A 20669-nucleotide genomic window follows, 5' to 3' on the forward strand; every position below is an offset into this window, starting at 1 on the left:
TGTTCTCTCCTTCTTCCATAAAATAATTTTAAAATGAGTATTTTATGACTGCATTCATATAAAGATGACTGTAATCCAAGCTGGATTCATTATTATATATTGCTTTTATTACATTCCTTTTCTTCTTCTAATTTAAAAAGAAATTACAATGAAAACATTTACACAGGTCCCTAAAATTACTGTGTGCCTCCTGTGCCTCTAAGGGAGAAGTCAGCCCTACACTGACCCCTGGATTCTCAGCTCGCACCAGGCTCACACACACTTTTCTCCAGCCCCTTTCTGCTGTCTTTGCACAAGCTTTGCCCTCTTCCTTGACCACTCTCCCTTGCCCTTTTCCTCGTTTATCTCCACTATCCCGCACAGAACATCAGAATCCCCTTACAGCACAGATCACTGGGCCTCACCCCTGGCTTCTGATTCAGCAGGTGTGGCCTGGGCCCCCAAAGTTCACTTTTTATTTCCTTCCTTCCTTCCTCCCTCCCTCCCTCCCTCCCTTCCTTCCTTCCTTCTTTCCTTCCTTCCTTCCTTCCTTCTTTCCTTTTTGAAACAGAGTTTTGCTTTTCTTGCCCAGGTTGGAGTGCAATGACACGATCTTGGCCCACTGCAACCTCCGCCTCCCAGGTTCAAGCAATTGTCCTGCCTCAGCCTTTCTAGTAGCTGGGATTACAGGCGCCCACCACCGACAAATTTTTGTATTTTTAGTAGAGAAGGGGTTTCACTATGTTGGCCAGGCTGGTCTCAAACTCCTGACCTCAGGTGATCCACCCGACTTGGCCTCCCAAAGTGCTGGGATTACAGGTGTGAGTCACCGCACCTGACCCAGAGTCCACATTTTTAACAGAACCAAAGTGATCCTGATGCTGCTGGTCTGAGGACCACACTTTGAGAACTGCTGCTTTCAAAATGAACTGCACTTCTATTTCCTCTGCCAACCCTTCTCTGCCTCCTAATTTGGTCACATTTCTCCTTCGCACGCTCAAGAAGGACAAAAGGCGGCTGCTTTACCTGTGTGATTTTTTTTTCTTTTTTCTTTTTGCATGAAAAACTTTTTGTCTTCTTCTTACTATTTTTGAGACAGGGTCTACCTCTGTCAGGCTGGAGTGCAGTGGCGCAATCACGGCTCACTGCAGCTTCGACCTCCTGGGCTCAAGCGATCCTCCCCCTCAGCCCCTTGAGTAGCTGGGACCACAGATGCGTGCCACCATCATGCCTGTCTAATTTTTTATTTTTATTTTGTAGAGATGGGGTTTCCCCATGTTGCCCAGGCTGGTCTGGAACTCCTGGATTCAAGTGATCCTCCCCTCTTGGCCTCCCAAAGTGTTGGGATTACAAGCATACGCCACTGCATCCAGCCTTGTGTGATTAATTTATGTTTCTACCATTTGACTGTGAGCTACACGTGTCTTTTCGCTAGCTGTGGGATCTTCAAGTGCTGACAGCAGTTCAAAAAAGTTGAATGAATCACCTTAACCTTCCAGCAACAGTGGATGCGAGTGTAAAATCCTATCACCTCACTAGCACGGTATTTTCTTTCTTTCTTTCTTTTCTCTTTCTTTCTTTCTTTCTTTCTTTCTTTCTTTCTTTCTTTCTTTTTCTTTCTTTCTTCTTTCTTTCCTCTCTCTCTCTCTCTCTCTCCCTCTCTCTCCCTCTCTCTCTCCTCTCTCTCTCTCTCTTCTTTCTTTCTTTCTTTCTTTTTTTTTTTTAACTCTTCCAGCTCTAAATTCCACAAATCCTGTGCCTCTTTCTTCCATAGAAGCCAAAGGAGCCGGGCAGAAACTGCTTTGCGCAACCGGGGAGACCCGGCCCTAAGCCCCGCCCCGCGCCTCTCCCCACCTCTAGTCCCGCCTCTGGCCATAGGTCCCGCCCCGATCCCAGCCTCCGACCCCAGGGCTAGCCCCGCCCCGTCCCCTGTCTCCGCCCCAGACCCCGCCCCGCCTCCTCTTCTAGGCCCCGCCCCTCTCTCTGGCTTTAGGCCGCGCCCAGGCCCAGAGCCGCTCTGCGCAAGCGCGACCGGCAGAGCCGCTCGGAGGAGTCCGCCCGGAAACAAACATTCCCCAGGGCAATGTCACCACCTGGTCTTCCCCAGGAGCCAGTCAGGTAAAGTCTTTCCGGGTCCTGGCGCCCCGAGCTTGGCCAGGCCCGGCCTTGATAGCAGCGGAGCCACCGAGGCCTTTAGTCCGGGACCGATTTTGCAGCTTCCGCCAGTCCACCTGCGAGCCCCGGATGGGAGCATTCGCCTCCAGCAACCCGCAGGGTCCCCGAACCTTTGCACCTGCTCTAGCCAGTAACAGAGCCGGCTTTAGCCACTGTGGTTTACATACACGCTGCTCCCCTTCTCAGCCGGCTTGGCTCTTCTGCAATCCGCGTCTCCGGAGTTAGAGCCCAGGACCCCCGAGGGTGGCACAGCCCCGCACCAGGCAGCCCCGGATTCAAGTCCTCCAGTGGCTACTTCCAGCTGTGACCTTGGGTCTGTCAGTTACGTAAGCTCTCTGAGCCTGGAGGTGACCCTGTGATCACTTGCCGGGCTGTTGTGAGGATAAAATGAGAAACGTGAAAAGTGAGATCATGCTCACAACGGGGTGGCTGCTACTGCTGTTGGTATCTTGCTGATTATTCCAGCGGCCAGTCCCTGAAGTGAACAGATACGTTTTTGCAGCCTTTTACTTCAGCTGGTTTCTCTGGTCACTTCTGCGGTTTCTGGGTGGTTAAAAGCCACCATCCCACAGTTTCCTTTTCTGGAGGCGGGCCTGCGTGCATCAGACGTACTGTGCAATCCCCTGTGCCAGCATTCAGTAATTCTTTCCAGGCCATTTGGTCATTGAAATCCACTGCTGTTACCCAGCCACATCTGGTGAGCAGCCTGCCATCTAGAAAGAGGCAAAAAATAGCAAATACCTCCTGCAAACAACTGCTTATCCAATGATGGGGAGATTTATGACAGTGGTTACCATTCACTGAGCACCAGCTGTGTGCCAGCCACAGTATATGAACTGCATCATTTAATCTGCATAAATATCCTCAAGCCTGACACAAATGAAGATGAAAATCAGAGAAGTCAGTTCTATACACTTTTTTTTTTTTTTTTTTTTGAGACAGAGTCTCATTCTGCCACCCAGGCTTACAGTGCAGTAGGCAATCTCGGCTCACTGCAGCCTCTGCCTCCTGAATTCAAGCAATTCTCCTGCCTCAACCTCCTGAGTAGTTGGGATTACAGGCATGTGCCACGATGCCCAGCTAATTTTTGTAGTTTTAGTAGAGGTGGGGTTTTACCATGTTGGCCAGGCTGGTCTCGAACTCATGACTTCAAGTGATCCACCTGCCTCAGCCTCCCAAAGTGCTGGGATTACAGACATGAACTACTGTACCAGGCCTCCTATACACATTTGAAGCCAATTCTGGGTATCTTAAACATCTGATTCTGCCCACTATGCAAAACTGCCATCCCACAGAAAAAGCAAAATCAACTGTTCCTTTTCTAGGGCTACCATAACAGAGTACCACACACTGGGTGGTTTAAAACAATAGAAACGGTCTCTCATGGCTGGAAGTCCAAAATCAAGGTGTCAGCAGGGCCACACTCCCTTAGAAGGCTCTGGGGATGACCTTTCCTTGCCTCTTCCAGTTTCTGGTGGTTTCTGGCATTCCTTGGCTCACAGCAGCATCATTTCAACCTCTGCTGCCATCTTCACATGGTCTTCTTCCCTGTGTGCATGTCTCCGTGTTTTTTCTTCTTCTTTAATTTAATTTAATTTTATTTTTTATTGAGTCGGGTCTCACTCTGTCACCCAGGCTGGAGTGCAGTGGTGCAATCATGGCTCACTGCAGCCTTGAACTCTGGGACTCAAGTGATCCTCCCACCTCCACCTCCCAAGTAGCTGGGAATAGAATTGCATGCCCTATGCCCAAGCTAATTTATGCTTTTTTTTTTTCTTTTGTAAAGACAAGGTCTTGCTATGTTGACCAGGCTGGTTTCAAACTCCTGGGCCCAAGCAATCCTCTCGCCTCAACCTCCCAGTTTTGGGATTACAGGTGTGAGCCACCGCACTCGGTTCATTTCTGGTTCTTATAAGGACAACAGTCATTGGATTTAGAGCTCACTTCAATTACATCTAAAAAGATCCTATATCTGAATAAAGTCACACTCTGAAGTTTGGGGTAGACATGAATTTCAGGGGTGAGGAGATACTGTTCAACCCACTATACAAACGAGCAGCAAAACACACCTGTCAAAAGGACCAAAACAGGTCCACATAGGAAGGCACCATTTGTGGTTATAAATCCAAATACTTGCATATGATTAGGAAATTGTTCTCAAAATGTGTTCCCCTGTCCACAGCGTCAGTAACACTGTCATGTGGGAGTTTGATACAAATGCTAATTCTCAGGCCCTACATGAGCGTTACTGAGTCACAGTCTGGGACTGAACCTAGCAGTCTGTGTGACAGCCAGCCCCTCCAGGTGATTCTGTTGCTGCTAATGTTTGGGAACCACTGTTACAAGGCAGTTGAAGACAGGAGTTTGAGAACATAAGGGCCAGCTTAACAGAAGGTGGTCTTCTAACCTTAACAATGACGTTTTCATCAAACCTGTCTTCTCTGAATATAATTGTGGATTTCAAAATTCAACTATTGCATTATTGAAAAAACATTTTACCATACTTTATGTTTCAAAGAGAACCTGTGTACTAAACTGTGTGCTTAGGAGATTTTTTTGTCATTTTCATCTTGCGAACAACCATGCAATTTAGATACTATCATTTCTGTCGTGTTATTGAAAAATACACAGAGAGTCAGAAATGGCAAACTCCTAAATACACAACAAAGCAGAAACAGAGGCAGGACTATAAACTTTTTACTGTAACTCTGCTTACTAAAATGTCTGTCTGGTTTGTTTTTATTTTAGAAACAGTTTGCTAGATGATGCTAAGGCCCGCTTAAGAAAGTATGATATTGGAGGCAAATATTCTCACTTGCCATATAACAAATATTCCATCCTTTTGCCATTGGTGGCTAAAGAAGGAAAACTCCATTTGTTGTTCACCGTCCGGTCAGAGAAGGTAGGTGGACAAAAAATTTCCTGCCCTTAAACCTCAGGACATCAGAAAACCTCATGAGATTTTGTCACTTGCACACATTTTGATGCCAAAATACTCAAAAGGGCTCTCAGAATTGTGATGTCAGAGGCATACAACCAGAAGCCATGGGATAACATGGTGTTTCTTGGAGAAGGTTTAACAAAGAAAATGAAAGAATTTAGCTAGCAAGCAGTTTAAAACGCTTTCAGACTAGGGTTACCTAACCTTGCTGCTATTGGCATTTGGGGCTGAATCATTCTTTGGTGTGGAGACTGTCCTGTATAATGTGGTGTGTTTAGCATCATCCTTTGGCCTCTACCCACCAGATGCCAGTAGCACACACAAACACAAGCTCACACACACCTTTGTCCAGTATGCCAGTAGCATACACACCACAAATGTCTTCAGAATTGCCTATTGTCCTGGCAGGATTGGGGGTGCCAAATTGCCCCCACCAAGGGCCACTGTTTTAAACTATCCCACCCCCAGTATAATGTGAAAATACTAGAGCATAGAAGTTAACAGCCTAGGATCTAAAGGTAGCTATCCATGTTGAATCCAGGCTCTCCCCTTGCCAACTGTGACTTTGGCCTAGTTATTTACCCTCTCTGAACTTCAGTCTTTTCACTTGTAAAATCAGGACAGAATATTAGTTACTGCTTCATACAGCTGCTATGAACATTTCACAGGGTAACAAATGTAGAGCACCTATACAACCCTGGTACTTGGCAAGCAAGAATTCAGTAATTTTTGGCTGTCATCGTTAGTGTCAAGTGGCAGACATGACCTGAAGTTTTGAGATAAATGATGTCACTTTAAGGAAATATTGGGCTGGGAATGGAGTTTCTGGCTCACCCCTTGTATTGGTCCATTCTTGCATTGCTATAAAGAAATACCTGAGGCCAGGCGCGGTGGCTCACGCCTGTAATCACAGCACTTTGAGAGGCTGAGATGGGTGGATCACGAGGTCAGGAGTTTGAGATCAGCCTGACCAACATGGTGAAACCCCATCTCTACTAAAGATACAAAAGAATTAGCCAGGCGTGGTGACACATGCCTGTAATCCCAGCTACTCAGGAGGCGGAGGCAGGAGAAACACTTGAACGCAGGAGGCGGAGGTTGTAGTGAGCAGAGATTGTGCCACTGCACTCCAGTCTGGGTAACAGCGAGACTCCATCTCGGAAAAAAAAAAGAAAGAAATACCTGAAACTGGGTAATTCATAAAGAAAAGAGGTTTCATTGGCTCATGTTTCTGCAGGCTGTACAGGAAACATGACACAGGCATCTGCTCAGTTTCTGGAAAGGCCTCAGGGAGTTTACCATCATGGCAGAGGGCAGAGGGGGAGCAGGAGCAAGAGAGACAGCGGGGAAATGCCACACACTTTTAAAGGGCCACGGATCTCATGAGAACTCACTCACTATCATGAGGACAGTGCCGAGATGATGGTGCTAAACCATGCATGGGAAATCTGCCCCCATGATCCAGTCACCTCCCACCAGGCCCCAGCTCCAACAATGGGGACTCCAATTCAACATGAGATTTGGGCAAGAACAAATATCAAAATTCTATCACCTCCGCACCCATGAGCGCAATCACTTTCCTTTGCTGTGGGGAACTTTCAAGGAAAAGCTGGTGAAGCAGTCATTTTAAGGTTTTCCAAGGACAAAAAGAAAATAAGCCATGTTAACAGGCTTTTTAAGTAGAATAATGAAAAGTATTTTGTTTAAAAAAAAAAAATGCTGAGGAATCAGCTGGAGTTTTGTGGATGTAGAAGTAGACTTGTGCGGATTGTGTTCGGTCTGAGCCAGGCAGAAATGCCGTGAACTCAGGACATGATAGAAATCCAGGTTCCAAGGGGAGATACTTAAATGGAAACCAGGGGACCAGAGTCTGTTCCCAGCTCTGCCACTAAGCACAGGAGAAGCACTTACATATATTTAAAAAAATTATCAGATATGGCCGTGTGCGGTGGCTCATGCCTGTAATCCCAGCACTTTGGGAGGCTGAGGTGGGTGGATCACCTGAGGTCAGGAGTTCGAGACCAGCCTGGCCAACATGGTGAAACCCCATCTCTACTAAAAATGCATAATTAGCTGGGTGTGGTGGTGCACGCCTGTAGTCCCAGCTACTCGGGAGGCTGAGGCAGGAGAATCACTTGAACCTAGGAGGCAGAGGTTGCAGTGAACCGAGGTTATGCCACTGCACTCCAGCCTGGGTGACAGAGCAAGACTCTATCTCAATAAATAAACAAATAAATAAATAAAATTTAAATCAATAGATAAAATTGTATAGATTTATCCTGTACGACATGGTGTTTTGAAGTATCTATTCACTGTGGAATGACTAAATCTAGCTAATCAATGTACTAACTCACATAGTAACATATTACTATACATATTACGTCACATAGTAACATATCACCACACACATTACCTCTCATAGTAACATATTAACACACACAGTACCTCATATGGTAACATATCACCACATGTAACATACTATCTCACATATTCCTCATGTTTGTGGTAAGAACACTTTATATCCACTCAGCAATTTTCAAGAATACAGTATGTTAACTATAGTCACCATAGTATAAAATACCTCTCTTGAATTTATTCCTCCTGACTGGCTGAAACTTTTTATTTTTTGGCCATCTCCCCAACCTCCCCCAAAACCACCTCAGCACGTGGTAACCACCATTTTACTCTACTTCTATAAGACCGACTTTTTAATATTCCACATATGAATGAGATTATGTGGCATTTGTCTTTCTGTGATTGGCTTATTTTACCTAACGTAATTTCCTCCAGCTTCATCCATGTTGTCACAAATGACAGGATTTCCTTCTTTTTTATGACCAAATAATATTCCTCGCTGGATGTACATTTTCTTCATTCGCTTGTTGATGGACACTCAGCGTGATTCCATGTCTTGGCCATTGTGAACAATGCTGCAGTGAGCATGGGTGTGCAGATACCTCTTCAATATACTGATTTGATTTCCTTTGGATATATAACCAGTAGTGGGATTGCTGGATCGTATGGCAATTCTGTTTTTAACTTTTTGAGAAACCTCCATACTGTTTTCCACAAGGATTGGACTAATTTACATTCCCACCAACAGTGTGTGATCGTTGCCTTTTTTCCATATCCTCAACATCGCTTACCTTTTGCTTTTTAGATAATGGCCATTCTAAAAGGTGTGAGGTAATGTCTCTCCGTGGTTTTAGAGTTTTCCTGGTGATTAGTGATGTTAAGCATTTTTTAAATATACCTTTTGAGAACTGTCTATTTAGGTCCTTTGTCCATTTTTTAATTGGGTGTTTTTTATTATTGATATTGAGTTGAGTTCCTTATATATTTAGGATACTAGCCCCTTTTATGGTTTGCAAATATTTTCTCCCATTCCATAGGTTGTCTTTTCAGTCTGTTGAGTGTTTCCTTAGCTGTGCAAAAGCTTTTTAGTTGATGTAAGCCCATGTTTTTATTTTTGCTTTCATTGCCTGTGCTTTTGGGGTCATGTATGAAAAATCATTGCCTAGACCAAGGATAACATTTTCTTGCGAGTAATGTTCTCACTAAGCCAGAATGGTCTTTTCCAATTCTTATTACCTATTAATTGGAATAGGTGTACAAGGCAACTTGAGTAGAACTAGTATGCTATGAGATAGTTTTGAAACCTTTCAAAATACAGTCATGTGCTGCAAAACAGTGTTTTTCCATCAATGATGGACCATATATACAATGGTGGTCCCATAAGATTATAATGGAGCTGAAAATTCCTATCACCAAGTGACATCATAGCAGTCATAATGTCATAGCACAATACATTACTCACATGTTTGTGGTGATGCTGGTGTAAACAAACCTACTGTGTTGCCAGTGGTCTTAAAGTATAGCATATACAATTATGCATAATATATAATACTTGATAATGATAAAAATGACACTTCTGGTTTATGAAATTTACTACACTATTCTTTTAAATCATTATTTTAGAGTGCTCTTCTTCTACTTATTTTTTTTAAATAACTATAAAGCAGCCTCAGTAAGGTCCTTCAGGAGGTATTCCAAAAAACACAGGCATTGTCATTGTAGGAGATGAGAGCTCCATGTATGTTACTGTTGCCCCTGAAGACCTTCCAGTGGGACAAGAAGTAGAGGTAGAATACAGTGACATTGATGATTCTGTGTGTTGTATCTTAGTTTTTAGCAAGAAAGTTTAAAAAGAAAAACAAAAATCCTTAAAAATAGAAAAAAGCTTCTAGAGTAAGGTATAAGGAAAATATTTTGTACAGCTGTGTAATGTGTTTGTGTTTTAAGCTAAATGTTACTACAAGAGTCAAAAAATTAAAAATTAAAAAGTTTAGAAAGTAAGAAGTAATAGTAAGCTACGGTTAATTTATTATTCAAAAAAGAAAAAGGCCAGGGGTGGTGGCTCACACCTGTAATCCCAGCATTTTGGGAGGCTAAGGTGGAGAGAATCACCTGAGGTCAGTAGTTCGAGATCAGCCTGGCCAACACGGCAAAACCCCGTCTCTACTAAAAATACAAAAATTAGCCGAAGATAGTGACAGCTGCCTGTAGTTCCACCTACTCGGGAGGCTGAGGCTGCAGTGAGCTGAGATCATGTCACTGCTCTCCAGCCTGGCCAACAGAGTGAGACTCCATCTCAAAAAAAAAAAAAAAAGAAAAGAAAAATATTTTTATAAACATACTATAGCCTAAGTGTCTAGTGTTTATGAAGTCTAGAGCAGTGTTTAATGTCCTAGGCCTTCACATTCACTCACCACTCACTCACTCACTGACTCACACAGAGCAGCTTTCAGTCCTGCAAGCTCCATTTATGGAACATGCCCCATACTGGTGAACCATTTTTGATCTTTTATACCATATTTTTACTGTACCTTTGCTGTGTTTATATACACAAATACTTACCACTATGTTACTATTGCCTGTAATATCCAGGACAGTAAAATGGTATACAAGTTGTAGCCCAGAAGCAGTAGCTACACCATATAGCCTAGGTTTGTAGTAGTCTATACTATCCAGGTTTGTACAGGTGCACCCTGTGTTGTTTATGCAATGATGAAATCGCCTAATGCATTTTTCAGAATGTGTCCCTGACTGTACATTTAAAACAGGCATCATATCAGGTCTGATTTCTGTCAAGCCTGATGACTGCTTGGAGGTGCCTCTGTCCCTGGCTGCCTTGGATTTGAACATTCTAACAATAAAGCACTTTTTCAGAGTTGCTCTAACATTAGGTATATTTCTTATGCATTTGGTGAGACATATTTGCAGTGGGTAGTGAGCGTTCAAGACAATAGAAATATGTCCATCAACCTTCTTTTCACCTGTTCTCACGACTATAATTGAGGTGAAGATGTCTTAAGTAGCTATGGCAGCAATTTCTGCAGTGTCACTGATTTATCAGCACAGAAGGACTTAAAAAAAAATTTTTGAGCCTTGCCCAAATGAGGCTGTGGACTATAAAATGTCAAAAAGTTTATCATGGCATTGTCTTAGTCCTCTCAAGCTGCTATAACAGAACACTTTAGACTGTCAAGCTGCTATAACAGAACACCTTAGACTGGGTGGCTTATAAACAACAGATATTAATTCTCAGAGTTCTGGAGGCTGCGAAGTCCAAGATTAAGCTGCCAGAAGATTTGGTGTCTGGTGAGGGCCCTGTTCCAGTTCATAGATAGTCATCTTTTCGGTGTCCTTACAGAGAAAGGGGCAAAGGGTCTGGTTCGGGCCTCTTTTATAAGGGCATTAATCTCATTGATGAGGGCTCTGCCCTCACGACCTAATCACCTCCCAAAGGCCCCACCTCCTAATACCATCACCTTAGGGGTGAGGATTTCAACATATGGATTCATGGGAGAATAAACAACCAGGCCATTGCAGGCATCTAGTTTCTCCTTACATAGATATATTGGCCTAGGTGCTAACAATGGCAACATGATCTCTTGATTGAGCTTCTCAATGTCCAGGACTGACCTTACGAGTTCTCATTATTAAATATCTAATGTGGCCAGGCACCATTCCCGTGCATCCACTCCACACTCATGGAACAATCTTCACAGCTCTGTGAGGAGCACACTGTCATTACCCCATTGCACACAGTTGGAAAGAGGCAGACCCAGGACTCTTGCTGAGCCTGAGGGCTCCTGGACAATTCAGGAGAGAAAGCATAGTAGGTACTAGGCACGAGTGGGCATAAAAGAAATTGAGGTCACTTTGCTGAGATATTTGGCCCTGCAGAAGAGAGAACAGTGGAGCGTTTGTGCCTCTCCACTTCTGCCCAAGATATGAGAGAAATAATTTTAAAGACAGAAATAAGAAAGGGAGTAATTTTAGGATGCTATAAATAGAGACACAGTCAGTTCTCCTAAAGGCAGGAAGGAATGGAATCAAGGAAGGAGGCAATGCAGGGAAAGAGGAGACTTCTATTCCTTTACCAATACACGCAAAGATAAACATAGATGCCAATACAATGCTAATAGCTCCAGGGCCCATATTTTTTGTGTCTTATTAAACTTTTGATAAATGTATGTTGTACTGATTAAAACCACAAGCTCGTAAATTAAACACTGGTTTATATTCCAGCTCACTGAGTGAACTTGATCAGGTTATTTAACCTCTGTGAGCCTAAGTTCCCTGTCTGAAAGTAGAAATAATAATAGTATAAGAGTAGCTTATGGCCGGGCGCAGTGGCTCACGCCTGTAATCCCAGCACTTTGGGAGGCCAAGGAGGGCAGATCATGAGGTCAGGAGATCGAGACCAGCCTGGCTAACATGGTGAAACCCTAGCTCTACTAAAAACACAAAAAATTAGCCGAGCATGATGGCGGGCGCCTGTAGTCCCAGCTACTCGAGAGGCTGAAGCAGGAGAATGGCGTGAACCTGGGAGGTGGAGCTTGCAGTGAGCCGAGTTCTTACCACTGCACTCTAGCCTGGGCGACAGAGCGAGACTCCCTATCAAAAAAAACAGAGAGAGAAAGAAAAGAGTAGCTTACCTGCCCATCAGTGCATGAGTGGATAAACAAACTGTGATATATACATACAATAGAGTACGATTCAGCCATAAAAAAGGAAGTCCCAATACACGATAGAACATGAAGAACCTCAAAAACATATGTGAAGGGAAAAATGCCAGACACAAAAGTCAAGACTAGGTAAATCCACAGAGACAGGAAGCAGGGACAGAGGGAGAGGGGAATGAGAATCAACTGCTGTATGCGGTTTCCTTCTGGAATGATGAAAATATTCTGGAACGAGATAGTGGGGATGATTGTACAACACAGTAAATGTATTAAATGTCTCTTATTTTCTTCACTATAAAATGGTTACTTTTATGTGAATTTCACCTCATTCAAAAATTAGTAGCTTATAGAACTGTTCTGAGGACCCAGTGGGTAAAAAATCTCTGTGAAACAGCATGCCCAGAACATGATAGGCACCCAATAAAGGACTCCACAAAATTATCTGTTGATAATATTGCCCCTTATATTATTCTTTCAGCTTTTTTCCCCTAGCAATGTCAATCTGTTTGTGTATGTGTGATATGGTTTGGATCTCTGTCCCCATCCAAATCTCATGTTCAGTTGTAATCCCCAATATTGGACTTGGGGCCTGGTGGGAGGTGATTTGATCATGCGGGCAGATTTCTTTATTGTACTGTCATCACAATAGTGAGTGAGTTCTCACAAGATATAGGTGTTTAAAGTGTGTGGCACCTCCGCTCCCGCTCTCTTCCTCCCGCTCCAGCCATGTGAAATGCTTGCTCCTCCTTTGCCTTCCGTCATGATTGTAAGTTTCCCGAGGTCTCCCCAGAAGCCAAGCAGATGCCAGCATCATGCTCCCTGCACAGCCTGTGGGACTGTGAGCCAACAAAACCTCTTTTCTTTATAAATTACTCAGTCTCCACTATTTATTTATAGCAGTGCAAGAACAGATTAATACAGTGTGTGGTATGTTTTGTGGAGAAATAGAATAAAAGTTAGCAGTGAGAAAAATTTTCAAGGTTCATTTCTTTAAAAGGATTCAAGAAAACACATTTTTGGGCAATGGGGGTTTTGATACCACCACCTAGGTAGGAATGGTCTCTGGTACAAAATCGAAGTTCAGTAAATATTTGTTGAATGAATAAATAGTTCCAAAATTAGAATCCCACATTGTAGTGCTGTTCTTTCTATATCCAGCTAAGAAGGGCCCCTGCAGAAGTCTGCTTCCCTGGAGGTAAGCGTGACCCTACAGACATGGATGATACAGCCACGGCTCTCCGGGAAGCCCAGGAGGAAGTGGGGCTGCGTCCTCATCAAGTGGAAGTTGTCTGCTGCCTGGTGCCATGTCTTATTGATGTAAGGGTTTCCTCAGACACTCGAGCGCCGTCCCCACCCCCAGGTGGATCTACTGTTCTCAGGATTCCACATTTTCCAAACAGAACCCCAAAGAGTACTGTACATAAAGTCAAGAGACCAGGTTCCCCAATGGACATTGCCCCTCGTGAGCCAAGTGGCTGTGGGTAACCCCTTTTGCCTCTCTGGACCCCATCCAGAAATAAAAGGGTTGAACTCCCATCAGTGGATTTAAAACTGGGTGCCATAGAACCCTAGAGAGATGCTTCAGAATTATTAACGTTCAGTTCACATGTATTTTTCTCCAGTATACATTGATTTTGAGAGTTCAGTTCAAAAAATAACACACTCTCCAATGTGCTGGATACCAAATTTTAGCCCCTTGGAGACCACCAATGCATTACTTCTGCCATAAAGATACTCATTTTTCTACACACTATAGAATGAAGCCTCTCTGTAACACATTAATTGAATAGAACCATGAAATCACTAGGCCAGCTATTTAAAAACTATTACTATTCATAACTGCATTTGTGTTGGATCAGGATTTCCTTGATAGTATAATATACATCAAAACATATTTAAAATATTTTTAAAAATGAATTTTGGAGCTGATATAACCAGATCTTATTTTCTTTTTATTTTATTTCTTATAGAGATGGGGGTCTCGCTATGTTGATGAGGCTGGTCTCGAGCTCCTGTCCTCAAGCGATCCTCCCACCTCAGCCTCCCAAAGTGCTGGGATTACAGGTGTGAACCACTGTGCTCAGCTTCAGATCTTACTTTCTATTGGTTCACCACCACAACCTCATTGCTGTACTAATTGACTTTAGAAGGGGTAAATATTGTATTAATAAGTATGATCTTGGATAACAGCATGATTTTACCGTATAAATGTTTTAATAAAACCTTTAATTTTAACTTTAGAATAGCTGTAGACTGATGGAAAAGTCGTGAAGATAGTACAGAGAGTTCTTATATGCCATAGACCTAGTTTCCCCTATTGTTGACATCTTACATCACTGCGTACATTTGTCACAACAAAGAAACCAATGTCAACATGTTACTATTAACTGAACTCCATGCTCTGTTTGCTTTTTACTAGTTTTTCTACTAGTGTCCTCCTTTCTGTCCTGGATCTCATCTAAGATACCATATTGTATTTTGTGGTCATGTCTCCTTAGTCCTCTGGTCTGTGATAGTTTCTCAGACTTTCTTATTCTCATGACGCTGACAGTTTTGAGATGTAATGGCCAGGTATTTTTAGAATGTTCCCCAATTTTGGTTTGTCTGGTATTTTTCTCATCGTTAAGCTGGGGTCATAATTTGGGAACACCACAGAGGTGAAGTGCTCTCATCACACGATATCAGGGGTAGGTATCAACTCTTAGTGTTTTATATGTTGGGCTTTCGGGTAAGTTTTTATTTCAAAAGAACAGTCCCACGGTTGCCTAACAGAAAACCAGTGGGTTAGATCATCCTTTATGTTCCATTTGACTAAAGTCTTGGTGGTACAGTGTTTTGAAGATCAGTGATGCTGAGACAATGTCTGTCTTAATTGAGTCCTTTTTAAAAATAGAAAGGTCAGCACCCAAGGGTGGTTTTGTTTGCAAGAAGCTAGTGGCCACTAAATGAATGTTTTCTAAGTGTGTGTGTATGAAAGCGAAATAGAGACATGGGATTACACAAGAAATGTGTTGGCCGGGCGCGGTGGCTCAAGCCTGTAATCCCAGCACTTTGGGAGGCCGAGACGGGCGGATCACGAGGTCAGGAGATCGAGACCATCCTGGCTAATACGGTGAAACCCCGTCTCTACTAAAAAAATACAAAAAACTAGCCGGGCGCGTTGGCGGGCGCCTGTAGTCCCAGCTACTTGGGAGGCTGAGGCAGGAGAATGGCGGGAACCCGGGAGGCGGAGCTTGCAGTGAGCTGAGATCCGGCCACTGCACTCCAGCCTGGGCGACAGAGTGAGACTCCGTCTCAAAAAAAAAAAAAAAAAAAAAAAGAAATGTGTTAATTACTTTTCCATTTTGTTTTCTAATGGGAACTCTTTTCAGTTGATTTCTGCAAATCCACCAGCATTTGGAGGATTTACTTTAGAAATCAATTAACAAATTTAGCTATACTGATTAAAAGTTTCCAAAATGAGACTAACTCCATTCCCAAAGTCCCCAGGTGCTACTGAGTTCCGCATGTGGGTGGACAGAATTCAGCAGCGTTAACCGGAAAATGTGTTTCCGGGAGATTCCTGGGGGCCAGATACTCCTGGAACAGGAGATTTCTAAAATGGCATGATTGAGAGATTAAACAAAGGCTTTAAAGAAAGGTCTGCTGTGTTTGAAAGCGCAAGGGAGGGTTACTTTGTTTTTTGGTCCCTGCTAATTTTTAAAATGTATCACAAAAATGCCATTTATTGAAAATTATAAGCATCATCTAATCTATGTAGATGTTAACCTGGAGTGATTTTTCTACCCTGGGGAATTTGGTAATGTCTGGAGATCATAGCTGGGAGGGTACTACTGGCTTTTCCCAAGTAACCTCGAGTCCCAGTGATCTCGGCTCACTGCAGCCTCCACCTCCCTAGTTCAAGCAATTCTCCTGCCTCAGCCTCCAGAGTAGCTATGTATATACCTACTACATAAACCTTCCAGGCAGGCTGTGACACCACAACCCCCACCCCAGTTTTCCCTTTTGCCAAACGTTTTTGTACTTCTTTTTGCAAAGGTCTCTGAAATACACCCAGCAGGATGAGCAACATGTCTGTGGTTGAATCCAGTTTCTGCCAAGTATTTACAGGATGTGCCCTTGGGCAAGTTTCTTCACGTCTCTAATTGCAGTTGTTAAGGCTTCTTCAAGAGCAGATTGTTGTAAGGAATCAGAGGGTGCTGGGAACTAGACTAGGTGCCCATAAATTGTGGACACTAATGGTAGCAGCAACCACGAATATTTACTGAGCATACATTGTTGGGGCTCTGTCCAGGCCCCTTCGTATTCCTCTTACAGCCGCAGGGCTTCTGATAACTCACCGTTACCAGATGGGGTCCCGATCCAGACCCTATAGAGAGGGTTCTTGGATCTCACAGGGTGAGTCCATAAAGTGAAAGCAAGTTTATTAGAGAAGTAAAGAAACAAAAGAATGGCTATTCCATAACAGAACAATAGCATGTGCTGCTGGTTGGCCATTGTTATGGTTATTTCTTGATCATATGCTAAATAAGGGGTAGGTTATTCATGAGTTTTCTAGGAAAGGGGTGGGCAATTCCCAGAGCTGAGGGTTCCTCACCTTTTTAGACCATATAGGGTAACTTCCTGACATTGCCATGGCATTTGTAATCTGTCATGGCGCTGGTAGGAGTGTCTTAACATTCTGATGCATTCTGATTAGCATATAATGAGCAGTGAGGATGACCAGAGGTTGCTTTCGTTGCCATCTTGGCTTTGGTGGGTTTTGACGGCCTTCTTTACGGCAAGGTCTTTATGACCGGTATCTCAGTCTTGTCTGGTGACTAAGCGTGCCCTAACCTCCTGGGAATGCAGCCCAGTAGGTCCAAGCCTTATCTTACCCAGCTCCTATTCAAGATGGAGTTGCTCTGGTTCCAACGCCTCTGACAACACTTGGCGGCTTTCTTCTGAATGCTGGCACCCTTGATACTGGAGCCACCTTGCCACGTGTCCTGCACAGAGAGCTGGGAGTGCCTGTGAAGTCACTTCTGGCAAGGCAGTCCTTAACCAGTGACTGACTGGGGCTAGGGAGCATGAAATCCCAACTCCCTTGTCTCCACGTGGGACAAACTGCATATTAATTTACCCTCCAGAACACCCCATGGTGCCCTTGCCAGCATTCTTCCCTTATGAGTCTTGCTCCCCTCCTCCCCTTACCTGTCTCCCCTGGGAGTACTTTCTTAAAACATCACTTGCATCTGAGTCCTTATCTCAGAGTCCACCTGAAAAACTCCATATTCAGAGACTAAGCATTTCCCCCATTGCCAGGTGTGGTGTTAGGTGCTGATAGAGTGTTGCCTCTGCCCTTGGGTAACTTAATGACCCCAGATTTCCTGCCCAAGGACATATGAAGTCTATGTTCCTCTTGTCTCCTCCTGGTCCAAATGTTAACTTTCACCATTATTTTGGTTAATGGTCTGAGTTGTCTCTGTTCCTAAATTTGCTTTCCTGTCTTTAGCTGTCCCTCTGAGAATGTTCTGCAGGCTGGATAGGTCCCAGCCTCACCATGTGTCTACCTCTCTGGCTTTTCCCACCCACTTTCTCTTGGGATGCTCCAGGAATTCGAATTCTTCTCACTTTCTAATACAAAGTCGGGCAGCTCTTACCAGATCCTACATCCTCACTCAGCCCCAGGCCTCCCTCTCAGGATTTCCAGTATAACTAAACAGTCTTTCATTTGATAGCACTCATGTTCATTTGCTTTTTTGTTTTTATTTATTTATTTATTTATTTTTATTTTTGAGACTGGGCCTCGTTCTGTCACCCGGGTTGGAGGGCAGTGGCATGATCTCGGCTCACTGCAACCTCCGCCTCCTGAGTTCAAGCAATTCTCCTGCCTTAGCCTCCCAAGTAGCTGGGATTACATGCACGCGCCACCACACCTGGCTAATTTGTGTATTTTTAGTAGAGATGGGGTTTCATCATGTTGGCCAGGCTGGTCTCAAACTCCTGAACTCAGGTGATCCGCCCACCTCGACCTCCCAAAGTGCTAGGATTATAGGCGTGAGCCACCACACCTGACCACTCATGTTCATTTGCAAGCAGTTGTGGTTGTAAATAGAAATCCCTCTCCCATGTAATATAAACGTGTATTGTATAAAATAGTTCACATAGTTATATATAACACATATTTATATGTACATATAAATTTTTTCCATAAATGGGAATATGTCATAACTAGTATTATATCACTTTTCTGTTCATAAGTATAGCACATTTTTTTCTTTACTGAGAAGGAAAGGTGTCTATCCCATTCTTTTTAAAGGCTATATAGTATCCTCTTTTATGGATATAAACCTAATTTATATAACTTAAATGCCTATAAAATGAAGAGTGATAACTTTAGAATTTGGGGCTGTTGTCGAAAGTAATGCTTCAGGTTTATACTTGTGTCTTTTCTTACCGGTACGAATTTATCATACGGATACACAAATGCAATTCCCAGGTCAAAGGGAACACGTTTTTATGATACTGCCAAATTGCCATTCCAAAAGATTGTACTACGTTATGTTCATACAAGAAATCATTTTCAGAGTCATCTCATAGATGCCACTTCAGGTAGGGCAGGATGACTCCCGTTTTAGGGGGAACATAAATTTACTTCCAGAATGAGCTTTCTTCCCCTTCTCCCAGGTTTGATGTATTTTCTTAGCTCACCTAGAAGTGGCATGATTTTAGTATTTGAAACAGTATCACTTCACTTCTTAATTTCTCTATTTTGTTTTCTGCTTTTAGACAGATGCATTGATAACTCCATTTGTGGGTTTAATAGACCACAACTTCCAGGCCCAGCCGAATCCTGCTGAAGTTAAGAATGTATTCCTGGTGCCTCTGGCCTATTTCCTGCATCCACAGGTCCATGACCAGCATTACGTCACACGTCTCGGTCACCGTTTTATTAATCATATCTTTGAGTACACAAACCCTGAAGATGGTGTCACTTACCAGATCAAGGGAATGACGGCAAACCTTGCAGTGTTGGTGGCCTTTATCATTTTGGAAAAAAAACCCACCTTTGAGGTTCAATTTAATCTTAATGATGTATTATCATCCTCTGAAGAGTTATTCCTGAAAGTTCATAAAAAAGCTACAAGCAAGTTATGATTTACGAGACCAAGAGACAAAGAACTATCCACTAGGATTGTGTGTGTGCTTATCCATAGAACAACAATAACACCAGCTGTTGGAATCTGACAGGTGTGAATATTTTTTCTGCAGTATGTAGTTAGAATCTTTGCCTCTTTTCCAGTTGCCTTCTATTGTCTGAAAAAGTAAAAGCCATTCAAAAATGAAAAATATGTTTATAATGGTGCATATTTTTATCCACAATATGTTAATAATGTATTTCTTACACATATAAGAAAGAATATCTGGCACATGGTCGGCCCTTAATAAAGATTTTTTGAATATATGACCATGTAGCATTTACCTTATTTGTAGGAGGCAGATATATATATATATTTTTTTCTTTTTTTCTTTTTTTGAGACAGAGTCTCTCTCTGTCACCCAGGCTAGAGTGCAGTGGCACAATTTTGGCTCGGCTCACTGCAACCTCCCACTCCTGGGTTCAAGTGATTCTTCTGACTCAGCGTCCCAAGTAGCTGGGATCACTAGCTGCCACTATGCCTGGCTAATTTTTGTATTTTTAGTAGAGAAAGGGTTTCACCCTGTTGGCCAGGCTGTTCTCGAACTCCTGACCTCAGGTGTTCCACCCACCTCGGCCTCCCAAAGTTCTGGGATTATAGGTGTGAGCCACTGCATCCGGATGGCAATATGTGTATATATTTTTTTTATCTGTTATTACATGTAACAGAAACTTCTGGCCATCCATCAAAACCTATCTTCCCTGTCCCCTATGGTGGTAGAGTTTAAGCTGGGTCCACAACACGCCAGGTAGAAACAGTATTACTCCAGATCCCTTGCCATTCGAGTTAACTCTGGGACTTAGTTTAGGCCAATGAGTTATGGGTCAAAGTTGACTTTCCAGGTCATCTCCAACTTAACAGATAAGCCAGTCTCCCTGGAGTCCCTCTAATTCTTTTTTCCATGAGCTGCAACATGGACTTGTCTGCAACCCAGCCTTAACCATACAAATGAGGACATTTCCTGGGGGAATGGCAGAACCAAAAGATGTCAGAGCTTGAATCAATGAATGACTCTGTGGAACAAAGTAACCTTCTAACCTGGGCTCTTCACTTGGTACTGTTAAATCAGAAAAGAATAAAATTCTGTGTCATCTCTCTGCCACTATAATTTGGAGTTACTTTTCTATAGCAGAGCTAACCAGTATGCTCCAGCACCTGAAAATAGCTAGAATATTTGTCTGAACTTGAAGTGTTGTAAGCAGTTAAAAATGGGGATGATCTGACAGTTTTTTTTTTTTTTTTTTTTTTTTTTGGGACGGAGTCTTGCTCCGTCACCCAGGCTGGAGTGCAGTGGCATGATCTCGGCTCACTGCAACCTCCGCCTGCAGAGTTCAAGTGATTCTCCTGCCTCAGCCTCCCAAG

At 43.2% G+C, this 20669-nt stretch overlaps 1 protein-coding gene across 4 annotated transcripts; it reads left to right on the forward strand.

The window, feature by feature from the left end:
* The first annotated feature begins 1972 nt into the window (after positions 1-1972).
* Positions 1973-19573, forward strand: NUDT7 (nudix hydrolase 7). 4 transcript variants are annotated; one of them, XM_033219091.1, is made up of 5 exons: positions 1973-2097; positions 4903-5056; positions 13285-13443; positions 14097-14190; positions 18898-19118. In XM_033219091.1, the coding sequence occupies exons 1-5, from the start codon at positions 2063-2065 to the stop codon at positions 18966-18968; spliced, it is 513 nt and encodes a 170-aa protein (XP_033074982.1). In that variant the 5' UTR covers positions 1973-2062; the 3' UTR covers positions 18969-19118. The 4 variants fall into 4 exon arrangements, with proteins under 4 accessions (XP_033074982.1, XP_033074981.1, XP_033074979.1 ...); XM_033219090.1 differs by lacking the exons at positions 13285-13443; positions 14097-14190 and adding an exon at positions 12851-12964 and having other exon boundaries at positions 18898-19573; XM_033219088.1 differs by lacking the exon at positions 14097-14190 and having other exon boundaries at positions 18898-19573.
* Positions 19574-20669: the final 1096 nt, after the last annotated feature.

This window comes from Trachypithecus francoisi, unplaced genomic scaffold (genome assembly GCF_009764315.1).
Source record: "Trachypithecus francoisi isolate TF-2019V2 unplaced genomic scaffold, Tfra_2.0 Lachesis_group10, whole genome shotgun sequence".
In the NCBI taxonomy this organism is placed as follows: domain Eukaryota; kingdom Metazoa; phylum Chordata; class Mammalia; order Primates; family Cercopithecidae; genus Trachypithecus; species Trachypithecus francoisi.